General features: G+C 39.0%; 1 protein-coding gene across 5 annotated transcripts in view; it reads right to left on the reverse strand.

The window, feature by feature from the left end:
• The window catches only part of Bap170 (Brahma associated protein 170kD), a 44307-nt gene continuing 26824 nt past the window's right edge, over positions 1 to 17483 (reverse strand). For 2 of the 5 annotated variants that reach the window (XM_018037519.2, XM_026810716.1), the window contains exons 5-17: positions 9585 to 10051; positions 8729 to 9243; positions 8264 to 8649; positions 7809 to 8028; positions 7318 to 7711; positions 5809 to 6126; positions 4933 to 5139; positions 2820 to 4762; positions 2570 to 2729; positions 2331 to 2489; positions 1958 to 2038; positions 792 to 883; positions 1 to 706 (exon numbers count right to left, since the gene is read on the reverse strand). In XM_018037519.2, the coding sequence (XP_017893008.1) occupies positions 586 to 706; positions 792 to 883; positions 1958 to 2038; positions 2331 to 2489; positions 2570 to 2729; positions 2820 to 4762; positions 4933 to 5139; positions 5809 to 6126; positions 7318 to 7711; positions 7809 to 8028; positions 8264 to 8649; positions 8729 to 9243; positions 9585 to 10051 (5063 nt within the window). In that variant the 3' untranslated portion in view covers positions 1 to 585. The remainder of the gene's footprint in view (positions 707 to 791; positions 884 to 1957; positions 2039 to 2330; positions 2490 to 2569; positions 2730 to 2819; positions 4763 to 4932; positions 5140 to 5808; positions 6127 to 7317; positions 7712 to 7808; positions 8029 to 8263; positions 8650 to 8728; positions 9244 to 9584; positions 10052 to 17483) is intronic. The other 3 variants (XM_026810717.1, XM_018037520.2, XM_026810715.1) reach the window with 3 other exon arrangements.

The following is a 17483-nucleotide window of genomic DNA, read 5'->3' on the forward strand; positions in this document are numbered from 1 at the left end:
TCGTTTGTTTATTTTTGTACACGGTTACTAAAAACATTTCTTCCGCTTCTTGTTGAGAAAATAAATATTAATATTAAATTTGAAATATTTCGCTTTTTTGTTTGCTTTTTTGTTTCATTTAATCATCATTTATCATTTATCACTGATCTCTCTGCAATCACTTCAAACTACTGTCTTTCGTTTTATCGTTTAACTAGTTTACAGTACGTCGTTATAGTTTAAATTTCGGCAAATCGACGTTGCCTAGTAAGTTTATAGGCCTCTTTAATAATTATGGAACATTGCCGTATGCTTTTTTCTTCTAGTGCATCCTCTTCTTTTTCTTCTTAATTCACTTAATTCTTCTTTTTCCTCTGCATTTCGCGTCTTTATCTTTCTTTTCTCCGTCGTAAATCACAATCTCACATCTCTTACTCCTTCGAACAAAACCGAACATACCATTCTTTATAATCGTTTTGTAACTCTTTTGCGTTTCCTTCACTTTTACACTAAAGTTCAAAATAAAGACGAACTAATCGATGCTCGCAACAATTGCGAATGAGCTTTTTTTCCTTTCTTTTCTTTTTAGAGGCCTGGTTCAAGAGGTCACCTATGGTTACTGCTACTTTGATCGTTCATATCGTAAAGAACTTGTGCGATCGTTCTCGATGATTCGACGTTACTCAATGCCACGCCTGCCAAATGTGGTTCGTACGCTCTAAGATGCCTGCAACGTTATTAACAAACAAATATTACCTTCAAATCTTTGCGTTTTATCATATAATTAGAAAAATCTTGAATAGCAACATTACCGTCTGCCATGTGTCGAATATATGACTAGGTTTCTAAGAATGAGAGCTGCTGTCAAGCGAATACTTTTGGTCACTGGACCTTCGTTGTCGTCCTGTTAAAAAGAAACCGTAAATTATTATAACTTTGTACAATTTTTTCGAACTTCGTATTCAAATAAAAGAGACAACATCTAGTCACGCGTTTCAAGTAACACTAAAAACAACAACAAATAGGTCGAAAACTGTAAAAATTATTTGATGATCGACTTGCATTAGTGCGATAGCTTTGAATACATTAGTAAAGTACGATTATGGTAAAACAAAATGAGAACACACTGAAATGGCACAACGTGTGAATAGATTTACAAATTTTCATGATAAATATCAGACTGATGTTACACTCTTTTACGCTATAATGCAACAAACATTGAAATTACTTATCGCATCAACTTGAATATTTAAATATATACATATCCTCAGTAAAGATAATACAAAATTTATAACACTATAAATTAATTTCATCATGCTATGTATATTATATTGTAAACAAATGTAATCTATGTATATTATATGTAAACAAATGGAATATACTTAAATTTGTTTAAACCTTGTAGATTTTGAAACCCAAGAAAATCATTGCAACAAAATTCTAGAATCGTTAACAATTATAAGTTTAAAACTCGTACCAACAAACACAATCTTTTTTTTATATCAAATTATATAGACAGCTCTAGATATTTCATTAGATGTGTAAGTTAACCAGGACTTTATTTGATCTGAACATAATCGCAGAAACAGATTGAATGGAGCTACATCATTCAATATCATTAACTTGCACATCTAATACAATACTTAAAGGTAAATATTGTACCAACACCATTGGTCGTCACGAGTACACTTCAACTGCGTAAAATACATACGTACTACATACATACATATATACAATATACAACGACGCTAGCTACGAAAATGAGGCCGTCAATGAAATCCATGCTAGTAAAAAAACATACATATTTGCAGATAATGAAATATAAAAAAACACGGCGCATGTTTTGCGAAAAAACGAAAGAAGATGGAAGCAAAAAAAAATTTAGGCGGCAGGAAACAGCGCACGAGGGCTGTGGCTGTGAATCGTGAAATTCTTTTTGTTTTTGCTTTTGTTTCAATCATTGAACACGTTTTTTTACCTGCTCTGGTGGAGGATTTTGCCCAGGTCTGGGAGAAGAAGAGCTTGTGGTGGCTGCAGCGGGCTTGGTCGGCCTTTGCTGCTTTGCCAAGAGAAGAAATTTTTTATTATATTAACAGAACTCTGACAAGCATGGAAGTATTAAGATTTCTTTGCAAGGAGAGAACATTTAGTATTTGTTTGGTTTTCGCAAGAGAGTAAGAAATTTGGATATATTATTCAAAAATCGATTGTAGGAGTGTTAATTCTGCTGCTATATAGTACTTTAGATTCGCATAATCGATTACCGCCACAACAGAGAAGTGTCTTCTTTCTGCGTATGGAAGTTAATATCGTACTTATGATTACCTCACATAATTAGAATTATTACTAACCATTAACTCCTTTGGATTTACGAATTCCAAGGCGTGTCGCTTAATCGCATGGAATGCTGCGTTAGGTGCGTATCCAGGGTGGTGAGGAGTCGGCGGCGTCGACGTGGAGACCTCGGTTTTACCTGTCACCGTTAGCTGTTTTCTCCTTATCGACATCGTCTGTAAAAGTTTTCGATTAACATTGTTAATTACACTATGCGAGTAAGAAACAGTGTGACCATTTTAAAAATTATACTCACATCCGCGTTACAATGCCTATCATACAGGTGTGTCATTAGCGAAAATCTACGCCTCTTCAAGGCATCGCAGCTCGCCCAAAGGCATAGTATTTCCTCCTCACCAGTAGGACAATGCGCCTCGCACACATGAAGGTAAACTTCATGTGGTGTTTTAAATTGCCTGTGGAAATACAAATAGAATATATTTATATGATATATTGAAATCATTTTCTTATAATCCGAAGAATAATCTTACAATGCAGGTAATTACCTCAAACAACCCCGCCACTCGCAAAGGTAAGCATTAGGATCGATCTTTATGGTGATCGTCTTCTCCAGCTGATTCTGACTGGTAGACGGTTTCGATTCTGGCTCTGTGGACGTCGAGGAACTGACAGTCTTTATGACTTTGACAGGTTGTTTTGGGAGACCGTGAGTAGCGGCCGCTTGATGCGGCGTGGTGGGTCTCGTGGGTGGCGGAGTGGACGCCGGGGTAGGCGTTACCACCCTCGAGGGTACGCTTGTCGAAACCGGTGTCTGCTGCGCCATCGCCGGAATCGTAACAGTGACAGTGTTCGGATTCGTTTGCGTTACGGAACTGTTCACTATAATGGAAGTCTGAGGAATTGTACCCGAGGTTGGGACCAGTGGTGGAGGTATGTTTCCGAGTGCAGGACTCTGCAAAATCGGGCGCGACACCTGTGTCACGACAACTTGCTGTCCCTGAGGCGTGACCGCTACCATCTTCTGCTGGCTCGGCTGCGTGGCAGTCTGTGGCTGCAAGATGATTATAGTCTTCGCACCAGTTCCTTGTTGCTGCGTCGTTTGAGCTACCAAAACTGTCTGCGCTTGACCCTGGCAGGTTAGTGTCTGCGGCTGGGCCAGAACATAATTCTGACCGGGAACGCCACCGGACACGACATATTGCAACTGACCACCCGCTCCCTGTTGGAGTAAAACTTGTGGTTGAGACTGCGCCTGCCTGGCCTTTACCGCACCGGCCGGTATGATAACTTGATTGTTTGGTTGAATCGTCTGCTGCACTACTATCTGCCTCGGTGCCGCGACGATCAGTTGCTGTTGAGGCTGCTGCGGTTGCGCCTGATGTTGTTGTAACTGCAGCTGTGGTTGTGGTTGTGGTTGTGGTTGTGGTTGTGGTTGTGATTGTGGTTGCGGCTGTGGCTGCGGCTGTGGCTGCGGCTGAGGCTGCGAGATTGGTTGTTGAACTTGAGGTTGCTGCTGTGGTACTTGTGGCTGAGGTTGTTGCGACGGTTGCTGATTGACCTGGTTGATGAATTCCTGCGGTTCCTCTTTCGTTGTGGGGGCAGATTCCTCTTTTACAGTCACGCTCTCGTCAAGATCCGTCTCGTCCTCTATACAATCGGCGGCTAATGCAGCATAAAGATTCGCAGCAGTAGAAGACACCGTAGCCTTCTCACTGTCTTTGTCATCGTCCGGTTCTTCAGATTTTATACTCGAGACTGTAGATTCGGCGGTGGTCGAGTCGACAACAGGATCCGGCGACATAGTGCCGTTTGAATACTTCACTTTCTTCGTGTCCACTTCGTCCGATTCGCTGGCAGTTCGTTTTATCCCCCTAGGTGCTTCGATCAACGTATCTTCGGACACTTCCGTTTGTATGTCTTCTTCTACTTCGAGCTTGATCTTAATATCGGTAGGAGATTCTTTCAATACCTTCTTGATGTGATTTTCCACCAGATCCATTCCCTTCTCGTTTATCGAGTTCTTTCCCAAGACGCCATTTAATATTGGCTCTTTGTCTACTTTCCTTTCCAAAAGATCAGCGAGCATCATGCTCTGGAGGGGCTTCTCTTTGGACGTCACACTGGACGAGTCTTTCGAAGATCCATCGTCCTGCACGTCGATGTCCATGTTGCTTGGTGCACCGTTCAACAGAATCCCCTCAAAACTCGTCAAGGAGTTATCCTCTTCCACTCCGACGCCGGAACAATCTCGACTACCACCGATACCGCTGCTGGATGCCAGGGAATTGTTGGTTGAATCCGAATCCTCGGCGATCGATGTGCAAGTTGATCGTTGAGTCATTTTATTCGCTGTCAATACTGTTGTCGTACCCAGCGGCCGACACACTTTAATAGCCGATGTATGATTATCAGTGGAATTCAAAATCACGGTGGAAGCGGTCGTCGACGTTGTGTTTTGATTAACACACTCGCTGTCGCTTACTTCAGTCTGCAAAATAAGAGTGAAAGAGATCTAGCAATCTGGCGTAATCAACTTTAAAATATACGAAATCTCTTAACAGTGTTGAATTTTATACGTGTTAAGTATAATTTTTGTATATAAAAGTTTATAATATTCCAGATGCGGAAGGTTTAATTTGAAAATTAATTGTTTAATACCTTGTCACAATTATTAGTCATAATAAACTTGGCTCCGTTGAGCCTCTGAATCTTTTTGGCAGGAATGGGTGTGATAGCTGGCTTTTGCTTCGAGTTGATTGGAGTCTTTGGGAGTATTGTTGTGGAACTAGTCGTGGTTGTAGGAGGTTGCGTTACGTTAGTCAACTGTTGCTGTAGTAGCCTCTGCTGCTGTTGACGTTGCGCGACCTGTATACACAATTCAATTTGAAATTCCCAAAATGTTGTTTACTTTTCCTTAAAAACTGAAACTGTCTTTTGTACTTTTCTATATGATTATCATTAGATGAAAAATAATTTCACTCTCGAAAACCATGCTTTTGTTAGTACAATATATTAGATAAATTACTATTATTTTTACTGACTCTAAAAAAAAAAAAAAAAAAATAATCAATATGTTAAGTATTATTTGAAGATTTTCACTCAACAACATTTTGAATTCTAAAACCATCACACGTTCGAAAAATGTGAATCTAAGTACGAATTATTTTGTAAAATACTGCCTCTACAAATACAAATTATTCGAAACTGTATCTCTATCTTATACAAATATATCTCAAATAGATTTTATCCTATAAACATGCTCGAAATTTTTTATTTAGAGGCAATGAATTTATTCTGAAAAACGTTTCTTATACTTTTTCTATTAAATATTATCATGTGACACCCTATCTTAAACTATTAACTAACATGTGTGTTACTTAACATTATAAATACTTCATGAAAATATCTGTTCTATAAATACTCTTAACTCTCCCTATTTTTTAAGTATCTTTCTTAAAAACATCTGGATAACATCCCACGTATAGAGACAATAAAATGCTACAGTTTTTTGTTGTTAATGTACAACAATGATACCTGGTTGCTGGTTATTAGCTGGTTGGCACTGATGCTGGATGCGATGCTAGCAGTAGTGTTTGTTACACAGGCAGTAAGGGTAGACACACACGTGGCAGCAGTACTGGGCATGCAGTCGCTGCTGACCGTTACCTTAGTAGCCAGTAGGCTTTTAATTATGGAACTGGATGTGGTACCGCTTCGATTATCTTCCTTAGTGACTACCTGGATAGCTTGACACTGTTGCACCAGTTGCGGCTGTTGCGGTTGTGGTTGTGTCTGCGTTTGGGAACCGATCGAGAGCAACGCTTGGCTTAGATGAGGATGCGATACTGACACCTAATCGACAATTATTTCATTATAGACGAGATGTTACAAACGACACGTTGTATCGATGACTCGTGGCATCAAGATTGCTACTGTTCACTTTCAGTAGTTGTTAAAAATGCAAATTTATCATTTGTAATAATATTCAGTTCATTTTGTTCTACAATACGTGAACAACGTGATTAACATTGCATACAATATTTGTCATAAATCATCGATACATTTTTATATTTAACGTTTGTAATTAAAGAGGAACGACTAAAAATAAAATACTTTAAACAAGTTTTATAGTAATTGGAAAATAATTTAATATTCTTATTCGCTTATTTCTTAGCATAATTTCAGTGTTAAATACCTCACGTATGCAAATATTCGATTAAATGTAATGAATAGTTTGTAAGATCTGCAATGAATTTTACCAAATGTGAATAATTTTGTGAATAGTATTAAATAATATTTTACAGTTTATGTAATTTATGGTTTGAATACTTCCTCATAACATCTTGTTAAGCATGGTAATGAATCGAAAACAACAAACGAAATTAATTCCAAGCATAAATATATGCTTGTTATAAATCATCTAATGCAATGACAAATTATACCTGCATGAAATGTATGTCGATCGAGAATCAAAAGACTTTTACTAAAAAAAATGAGAGATCTACATTGATCATACAGGAATACAATTTTTCAAACACCATATCTATCGATGAAAGTTTAGGATAAATAGTTCAAATGATGTTTGCATCAATTATTTACACTTACATTAACGCGTTACATATTTACACCATAGCTTATAGCCAAGTCCCACTTACCCACAACAAAAGAAGAATCAGATATTAAACGTTTTTAAGCGCTTACTAATACGAATATTTATAAAGTATGAAAATTAAATTACTTAAAGAACTGGAAGCTTGCAATATTTTCAGAAAAATCGTATAGAGAGGAGAATAACTTCTCATTATCAGGATAATCAGGACTTACTATTACTATTCGAATACCTATTTATGTAGGCATGCACGTATAGTGATGGGATAAACAGGATCTCGGTGCATGCAAAAATATGAAATGTAATTTTGTTAAGGGAAAGCCCATTTTATGTGTAACGTAATGAAACCGTAACCAGAAAAAAAAAGTAATAACCAAGGCCGTAAATGGTAGAAGAGAGATCGGTAGAGTAAGCTTTAGGACACTTGGACCCACCTGACTTTTAGAATCAACCTTGGTGACTGGATTTTGGGATTGTGTCACGGTGATCACGGAAGTGACGGATGGTGGCTTCGGTGGGGCGGACAATTGGGCTTTCAGGATGGGCGAGGCCGGGGTTGGGATTCTCGAAAGCCCAGATGCAGGATTGTCTAGGGCCGTGCTATCGGGAGCGGGACTTATACTCTTGATTGTACGCTGTTGTACGGGAAGCACCTTTACTGGCGTTGTGTTCACTGCTGGAATTGGAGCTGTGTTAGTCCCAACCGCAGTTTGGCTCGGATAAGTTACTTGGGGTGGTGTGGCCCGTACTCGGATTCCTTCGTAATACTGAGTACCAGTTGTTTCACCTTTCAACGGATTCGGCCCGACGCTTCCGCCAAATACAGATCTACGCCAAAAAAATGTCATCAGCACATTCCTATTGTCTCAACGCAGACTAAAAGAAATTTTAATTCAACGTATTTTTGCCGAATCATTATATTTACCTAACACATCTTGGAAAATGAAGGGGTGCGATTACGCCTCTTCTGCCAATTTTTGTACAGCAACCAAGATACTTCTTATACAGTTCTTCTTGCTCTATACGCACACCAGACACAGGTTCAAACGTAGCCCTCAACCAACTTAAAGCGAATTGCTCGTTTTCCTGTATAATTTGTTGATGCGCGTGTTGCTGCTGTAACGAGTTGTTTGTCTCCACTGCTTCTAAACATTAGCAAGAAATAGAAAACAATGTTAATCGTTCAATTCCTATCTTCAAGTGATAAATAGAGTGCAGATTCTATGCATTTACAGAAAGAATGAACGAGCAGTAAACATAAAGGATGTACATCACATGTGCAAATGTGCAGAAATCTCAATCTAGATTAGATATCACAAAAGTTTTATTTTACATAAAAATCGGCAGCCTAGTGATAAATCACTTCTCTATATAACGTACTGTGCGTTGTAGATTTCGTTACAGTCGCTGCTGGAGTGGTTGGCCGCGATGGCGCCGGACTGACCGGAGCTGGCGTCGCGGTAACGGTAGCCGGAGTAGTTGGTACGGAGGAGGAAACCGACGCGGCCGGAGCGGTAGCAACAGCAGGAGTATTTGGAGTGGTAGTTGATGGTAACGTAACAGTCGACACAGTTTCAATCACTCTCATCAGAATACAGGCTTTCGGGCCGTAACTCTGCGCTTCCACGGTGACGAGGGCGACTAATGTGTCGATAGCTCCGCGTACCCGCGCGACGCTAGTACATGGCCTTTCACCCAACGACGTCAACGCGTACAAACATTCCAATGTATACACTAAAAGGGCTATGTCATTAAGAGCTAAAAACCTGCGAATAAATACATCTCGTTATTGTACTTGCAATAGTACTAGCAAATTCTCAGTAAGTTCACGAAATCTAAATTCACCTGCATATAAGTTCATATACATTGTCTTCTAATCCAAATGTAACTATCTCTTCATTGCTGTCCTGCTGGCTAAGTTTGTTAAGCACCTCCAAACAGGATATAACGATAAACCTGTCTTGCGATTCAATTCCCTTCGCGACACACGACAACACAACGTCCGTTATCCTCTCGCCAGCCTCCTTCAGGACTATTTCGTTCGCTATGTTCCCTAGCGTGTCGAAACCCAGCTGATGCAGGTTGCTCCACCTCGCCCTCACGCAAAGCAATACGAATCTCAGGAAACACCGATTCCTTCCCAATATAGCGGCGTTCTCCGGGGTGAAACTTAAATTCCGTAGAATAGACGCTATCTGTAGTACCCGTTGCCCGTAAGGGTCTTGCGTTCCGAGCGTTCGTCCGACACAAAACAAATCTCTATCCTCTTCCTCGAATTTTATTGAATTTTGATTCTGATCCTTTAGACTCTCATCCTGGTGCGAACAGATCGGATCCAACCTCGAACACTCAGGTAGCACCTGCAATTAAACAAATTTTATGTCATAAAACAAACGTTGTACATGTATAGGGCGAATCAATAAAATTACACATAAAATAATTGATTATTGCTCTCTTCTATTAAATGTTTTATATGAATTCCGTATTTAATGAAGTTCACTGAATTAATGTAGAACATGCCGAATATAATGTTTCGTTTGAAAGTATCATCCCTGACAGAAAGCTCTTGATCAATGCAACATAATATGTATATTAATTAAGTGCACATAAAAGATGAACACTTGATTATATGTTATATATTACAAACAATTTTTTGTCGAGAATCGTAAATGGTTGTTACTATAAGACAAAGGGTCGTTACCACGTCGACGTCCATCGATGCGGAGGCGTCATCGCTCTCCGTCGACGCAACGTTCTTGCTCTGCTTTTCCCTCTCCAAGATTTTTCGTCTGGAGAACGTCTGGGGGCTTGGGTTCGGCTTTTTCATGAACGTCCTTTCGTTGGTCAGGTCGATCACGTCCTGCGAGTCGAGCACGTCCGACCAGAACGAGTTGATCGAGTAATTCCTGACCCGTGAGTAGACCTCGATGAAGAGCTGTCGCGTACCAGGTGAATCGAATACACCCGCGTGCGCCAATAAAATGTTCACCAGGCGAGGATACTTGTCGAGACGCAGGATGTGCTTCCCCTCGTTCGACAGCAACGTGCAAACGTTGATGGCGAAGTCTTGCTCATTAGGAAGAGGAGACAGTAGCGAGAGGGCGAGCTTATCGTAGTTGGATGGTTTGTAGAGGTCTGACGAAAGGCCGTTATAATCGCGAAGAGATTCTGCAAAATACAATTTGTACAATAATTAATACATTAATATCATATTACTATTTATTATAATATTCCTTAGAGAATGCAGATTTTATGAATTCGTAAAAAATTAAATTATAGGAAATATTAATAATATATGTGATGTATAAAAATATTTATGTCAAAAGCTGCGCACGTATCATAATGATTAAATAATCAATGAAAATCTAAATCACATTTTTTAAATTAATGTCAGATAGATATCTTATTTGGCATAGAAATCCGTAGTCTATTTATAACAATTTCCGAAGATAAATATTGCTTCCCTTGTTAAATACAGTAAACATGTGTTTATACGTTTCATAAAATCAAGAACAAATATAACAGAAACAATAAATAAATTAGATATCAGACGTGTCAGTGAAAGTTTACCTAGATTAAGATAATGATCGGAGACGCTGAAAAAACGAATATAATTCGCAGTATCTCGATTATCTCGTAGAATCAAGATCTTCTCTTGTCGAAGCAATTAACGATAAATGATCGATTAGCATCACCTATCCGCTTTTTAACTCACGAATATTGATTATTCTATACAATGCACAATGCATCAAGACGTTTTAATTTTTGAATACAATGACAAGCAATTAAGGGTTAATAAACTAAAACTTCAACATAGGCGAAGCATAAAAAATGACAAATCATCTGTCGTTATACTTATCCTACATTCACTGTTCTTTAAGTGGGATAAAGGCGTGCTCTACACGCGACAGTTTAATAATGCAGCGAAAACGAAAGTTCAGCAGAGGGTAGACGCTCACCAATAGAGTTCAGTTGGAAACGGTAAATGAAACAGCTGAAAGTTAGAGTTAGATATTTAATTCCCCACAGCTTTGTAATTTCAACTCGATTTTGCACTAAATGTGGTTTAGCCAGTCGTGTATTCTATTCGTGTCAACGTCTCTGCCTTTGTCCATTAGACATTATCATTTTGCTATCCATTACTATCAGAAACTTTTCAATAATTTATTAAATGCTTCAATATTACAATAGAAAATATTCAAGATTGGTTCTGCATTAATAAGAAAGGTAGTATGAATAAAGCATCAGTAGTAAAATACATATATATGATAATGTTTAAACGATAAAAGAAATTTGTGCTTATATTTCATTTTTTAAATTGATACAAGTTTTGTTTTAGGTAAAAATCTATAGGCTACTTATAATTACGCAATTTTGCGCTTTTCAAAACGTCGGTTTGCTAATGTCTATTTAGGCAGTAGAGGAGACCGGAAAATGTAGTACACGCTAAACTGACCGACGACGTCCGATGCAACTGGTGTGATCGACAAATCACGAGTGTAAGTAGGTTGTATTCGGTCAGGGTCAGATTTCTACGGGGCAACGAAAATATCCTCCGATCGTGCGAAAAACGTGCGCGCCATGTTAATCAACAAATTGTGCTCATGCTGACGCATAGCAAATTCCTAAATAATGTACAACTTTCAACACGATATTCATTAATAAATTATACGTGTAACTATATTTCAATTTACCTCATATGTAAATAAAAATAAATCAAGTATAAAGGAATCATATCTAATAGCCAAACTGCGGAGTTTATGCACTTATAGAAAAGCTGAATTTGAAGAAATAAAATATACAGAATACGAGAAGTCGAGTGCTCTCATAAGGATCTGATGACGAAAGAAACTGTTCAAATTACATGTTTTTTAAATGGATGCCACAAGTATTTCAATATGCATGAAAATCTATATAATAATAAAGTAATCATAACTAACAAAAAGTGAAATTGATCGAGTAATCTAAGGTGTTTGTTTGTTAACGAAAAATGCCTTCGAAGGGTCGATTACATTTTACGCTAAAGCGGCAGAGTGAAAAGGGTCCCTTCTGAAGAACAGCGCAGCGCGAGAGCACTGTAAACGGTCCGAAGGGACCCCGGGAGATGCAATATTATCGCAAATCGCGGTAATCTTTTTCAGCCGCAAAACCGCGATCAATATCGCGCGCCTCGGGAGGAACGCTGCTACCTTTTGCCGGAAACTACGCATTCCGGCGACGGAAGGAGGAGGGGACGAAGGGAAAAAAGAGCGGCCGAAAACAAAGTAAAAAGGATAAGAAAAGAGAATAAACAAGATAAATTTTATATTTCATAAAGTTAATGAATATTGTTAATCCTGATATTTGTTATTAACTCAACTATTATGTATATGTACACACTTTGTATATAACTTTTTAAGCTCGATGTTTAATGTTGCCCGAGATTGTAATATTATAATATTATACGTATAATTTGCCTTAAATCATATGAGCTGAAGTAATCAATAAATATAGAAACTTCATGAATGATTAATGAGCGAATAGAGGGTCAAAAGAAATAAGAAGAGATTTAGACACCAGTGCACTGCAATACCAACCTATAATTCTTTCGAGGCTAATTTACATATTACATTGCTACTTCTATTAAGGAATATCACAGCTAGATATCTAGTCTTAGTGTTACGTGCAATTAATCATCTACCTCCTTGAGTAATGTATAACGTAATAATTGTTCAGAATTATCGTTCAATACCACATAAGCAGTAAATAATAACATAAAGGCAACATAAATAACTATTTTAATACATGTACGTATTTTATATAACGTTCTATAACAAAGACTCATCTTTACGTTAATTTTGTTTAAACTTATACTCTTTTCGACGATACACAGGTGTATAATATAATAACAATACATTTTGTTTAATACGGTTAAGTAAATTCGATTGTAAAAGATCACGCGAGGGTTCGTTAATTCTCCGTACAAGAAAATAGGTAAGGCCGTGGTAAGATAATAATTCTTGGCAATAATTGAGGACACTTTCGAGAACGACATGAAAAGGCCATTCTTAGCAGGAGTAATGAGTTGACTTCGATTAGCCAAGTAAAGATTCGCTCCCAGGCCTATGAATTACCATGGAACTTTCCTTGCACATATTGCTATTCGACCTGATTTACAGTTTAGCATTGAAATTTCAGAGCATACATATCATTTCTTCTCATTGCAATCATGAAAATTACTATTATACACTTTTTCCAAATACTAGTTCAATCAATATTTTTGAGTAGAAATCTAAAGGGAATTTGATAGGTATAAATTTTTCGTTTTACTACAAATACCTCTGTACATGTTCACGTACATGTCTCGCATTAATAACCGCATGTCTCGATAACATCAAAATAAAAGAAGATATTATGTCCATTAATCATTGCAAAAAGTGCACGCGTTATAAAGTTCCCATGTTGATAATCCGTGCGGGATACTTGACACGCTGCCAAACGCTGGCGGAAATTCTAAAAGGAGGCGCTCGTAAACCGTTTTAACGTCGACTCTCCGCGTCGATCAAAATAGTGTGCAAACCGAAGGTCCATTTTCTTCATCTATCGCGATTAGTGCTAAACTAACGTAAGAACGAACAACTTCATTTGTTAAAACTTTTAGAAATAGAATAGCAATATTATTATCTACTGTAAGGACTGCCCTTGCATAATTTGTAACAATAGTAGAATTAATTCTGCCTTTTCCCTATCAACGTGTTCGAACGTGTTAACGAACGACGTTATGCAACATCGACCGATAAGCTATACAGGAGTGATTAAAGCTCCATTGTCACAAGTATCACATAATTCAGAGAAAAGGCGGGACAAATTGAAATCGACCTCGTTTAAGCATATCGAGGAACTACCATGCCGACATTCGTTTGCAATTTACTGTAACGAAGTGATTTAGGAGTGCGAACACAAATATCAATATTATACAGTATCATAACTTGGAGGGCTAGCATGAATGATATTGATTCAGAATTGATTCAGTCATCACCAGGTTGACCGATGTAGCAAATAATGAGAGAAACAGAATCGGGAGAAAGTAGGAACATGTGAAGGAAAGGTGAAGAAAATTGGAAGGGGTAAACGTGCAGAGCTGTGAAAAATTGGTGGGGGTTGGGATTGCAAGTTATGGAGACAGAGCAACGCGCAAGCGTGGAAAGCACTGTATTACGCCGCCGTACCGCCGGGATGAAATGGGAGGATCGAGGAGGACTCGCGGGCTACCTATCCCCGCAAACGCTTATTGATTGTGACCCATAGCGTCGTGTCTCCCTCTCTGTCCACGCATCTTTATCGCGCTTCGTTTCTCTTTTTTGTTTTTGTATCTCTTTCGATCCGATGTTGTGTTATCCCATCCCGCGAAGTTTCTCTTCTGAACGTATGCACGGTTTCGAACGTAGAAGGAGCGAACGAAACGCGTTCATTTTGATGAAGCAAGTAAGATTTTTGTAGCTAAAATCTAAGTTAAGATTGAGATACGAGAGTTTAAGTAAATGAATTTTAAAATGGAACAAACAGACTTCCATTATAATGTTGAAGTTTGTATGTCACATATTTCGTATAGTCCAAGTTCCAATGAATTATTATAACCGCTATTATTTATTACTTTATTTATCACGTTCAACTAAATCTCATACAAATTCGTAATCGATCTGGCGTCCAGTCGGCTCGATAAAAAACAAAAAAAAAACAGAAGCTCGAGTCTCGAATCAGAGTCAGGAACCTCAACCAGCGCGGCGGGCCGTCGAAGTTCAATTCAATGTCGTGAATGCCTAACGAACAGTCCAGCGTGCGCGCGCGTCACGCGACGATTCTGTAGTTACAACGAGTTAAAGTTAACATTACCCGTGGACGCGCGCACGTGTAAAAGAGTTAAAAGTTTGCACGGATGCGTGTACTTGTAAGTGACATGGACATACATATGCATATGCACATATTACTGTTTCATCTCAAAATTACGTCACGGTGTCAATAATTAGTTTCCGGAAATCGTGTTTATCCTTACGCGTAATAACATTTTCCTTAGTTATGCACCAGTCTAATGCAAACAACTGATTACATATTTATGTAGCGTTGTATTTCGCATTGCGTAATGTGCGCATATGAGATGCACCTTGTATCTGTAATACCAATAATAAGACGTCAATCACCTGGTAACTGCGTGATATGACTAGAAATGATGATTTCAACCTAAAATTATACAATTTCCAGCCTTCATTTTAATTACATTGTGACAAAAGTTTGATTCTTTTTACATTTCCTTATCTCCTTCCTTTAAGTTGTATCGGTATTAGTCAGTTTTTATTTTACAACATTGCATTTGTACTTCCTCAAATGCGATCTACAGTTTCCCATTTTGTGTTTTGATAAAAAAAGGTACAGAAATCAACGCCTGGCTTTAAACGCCCAAAACACGTATACATGGATACTACTAGTGCAAACGAACTCTGCTTCTGCGATCGGGTAAATTCCAAACTTAAGTTCCAGCCAATTCCAGAGGCAACCGAAAGCTCCAAGTTACCAGAAACGACGTTTCGGCGCGCAACCCGGTCCCTGTTTGACCCGTCATCATCCAAGAGGTGAAGCGGGAATACGAAGCAAAACGAAACGAAGAAAGAAAGATGTGAAAAGACGACGGGAGTAGGGCTCGGTGCGAAACCAAGCGAAGGGAAGTTGTCAGTCGATGGTGCGCACGCGCTGAAAATATAGACCCGCGTTCCGACAGTCGTGGCGCGGCCGCGGAGGTGTATGCGCGCTTTATGTGTGTCATGATTATTGCCCATTAAATTGTCTTGCACACGTTGCGCGCGTTCTACTCTCACTCCCTGACGTACGAGCTACCCGCGACCCTGTGTACGCAAATACATGTATGTACTGTGTACGTGTGAAGAATACGAACACGTACAGATGTACACATTTGTATCGTGTACACCAACACCATTTGTTCCCCAGCCAGCCAGACTGGCTCTCTATCTCTATATCCCTCTCTCGCCCGACAGCAGCTCCGCAAAAGCACGTCAATAACCCGTTGCCGCCTCAATGCGACGTGCTGCACTCGACGCGTTCGCAACGCGAGCGCACGTGTGCTCGCACACACAACTTAACCGACGCTTTTTTGTCGAACGAGTTTCGGGGCTTTCACCTGTTTCCACTCGTGTCTCGAGGACCGAGCCCCAAGAATCTGCGATGGGTGCAGCGCGCGCGCGCCATGAATACACCTCTGCTCTGCAGACTACAGCCGAGAATTTGCGATAGTGGGAGGTGTACGCACTTTGATGCGCACTTGTATATAATCTTCACATTGTAACATTTTTATAGTGCACTCGTATGATCCACGTACATTCATTCCAATTTTAATGTTATCTAGCTTGCGAACGAAAATGAGGCAATTTACATTTCCGGTAATTTGCAAAGACTTCGAGGTACCGTTAGTGACTACATGTATTCGCAAACTCAAGTTGAAGCTCGGTACAGCAGTCTAAGCGAAACCGTTTCCTGCTCATGTTTCACGCCACTACTAATCTTTCACTTCTGTTTTCTCCTACTGCTGAAGTTAACGGCGAAACCGAAAAAAGTAATTAACGAATTGTACCGTGAAAGTACGATGCGCACGCTCGGAACTAATTGCGACAGGATGCGATTACGCACGGAACCAGTTCCTTCAAGAAAGGAAATTCGTAATCAAACTGCTTATGTTGCCATAGTCGACCTCCAAAAATTTTTCATTAGTCGATATGAAAGGCAATTTGTGCAATAAAATAAATACAAAATATAACAAAGCTTTCCTGTTAGTTGAAATATATAACAAAATTCTTTTATTGAAACATACCTAATCTCTTGAATTTGGCCTGTCATTCCATTACACGTCATTTGTAAATACATAAATTAGAAGCGAGAAACGGGAAACGATGATAAATATGCTAAAAAATTGCAGACAATTTGCAAAAGACTATCCTCCTTGGTTTACTTAGCAAAGAATCACTCAAATGAAGCAATAGGCGTGAACACATTCTCTATCGATGTTCTTTCGTAGGAGATACCCGGTAAACGACGTATCCTAAATGCATCCATCGAACGTGTTACCACAGCTAACACATTATTATCCACGGTTGTTTTTTGTCAACGTAAACGGAAAAAAAGAGAGTTCCAGCAAACGGAAATTGCTAACGCTGTGAATTATTGAGCCGTGACACACCCGCACATGCTCTTGTGTGACTGTGAGCGTATTTGTCTATGGTAGCGGGAAAGAGCGAGAAAAATAAGGGAACAATGCACGGTGGAAAACGCATTTGAAAGTCGTTCGAGCGTGTGGACGTGCATGCGAAATGCGGTACGGTAAAGCGGTGGTGTAACTTGGCAAAAATGATTTATCGCGAACGAAACGTAAATTGAACGGTCGTTTCAACAAACTGGCAGAGTGCGAGGTTCGTGTGACAAAAATGTGATTGGAAAGCACGGTGACGATTCGAGAACTCGACGTACTGTGAGAAACGCGTCCAAGACTTAGTATGCGTATCTATAAGATCACATACATATGTATGTATAAGAAATTTAAAGTTATTGTTATATGATT

Source organism: Ceratina calcarata, unplaced genomic scaffold (assembly GCF_001652005.2).
Source record: "Ceratina calcarata isolate Rehan_Ccalc_2016 unplaced genomic scaffold, ASM165200v1 scaffold171, whole genome shotgun sequence".
NCBI classification, from domain to species: Eukaryota; Metazoa; Arthropoda; class Insecta; order Hymenoptera; family Apidae; genus Ceratina; species Ceratina calcarata.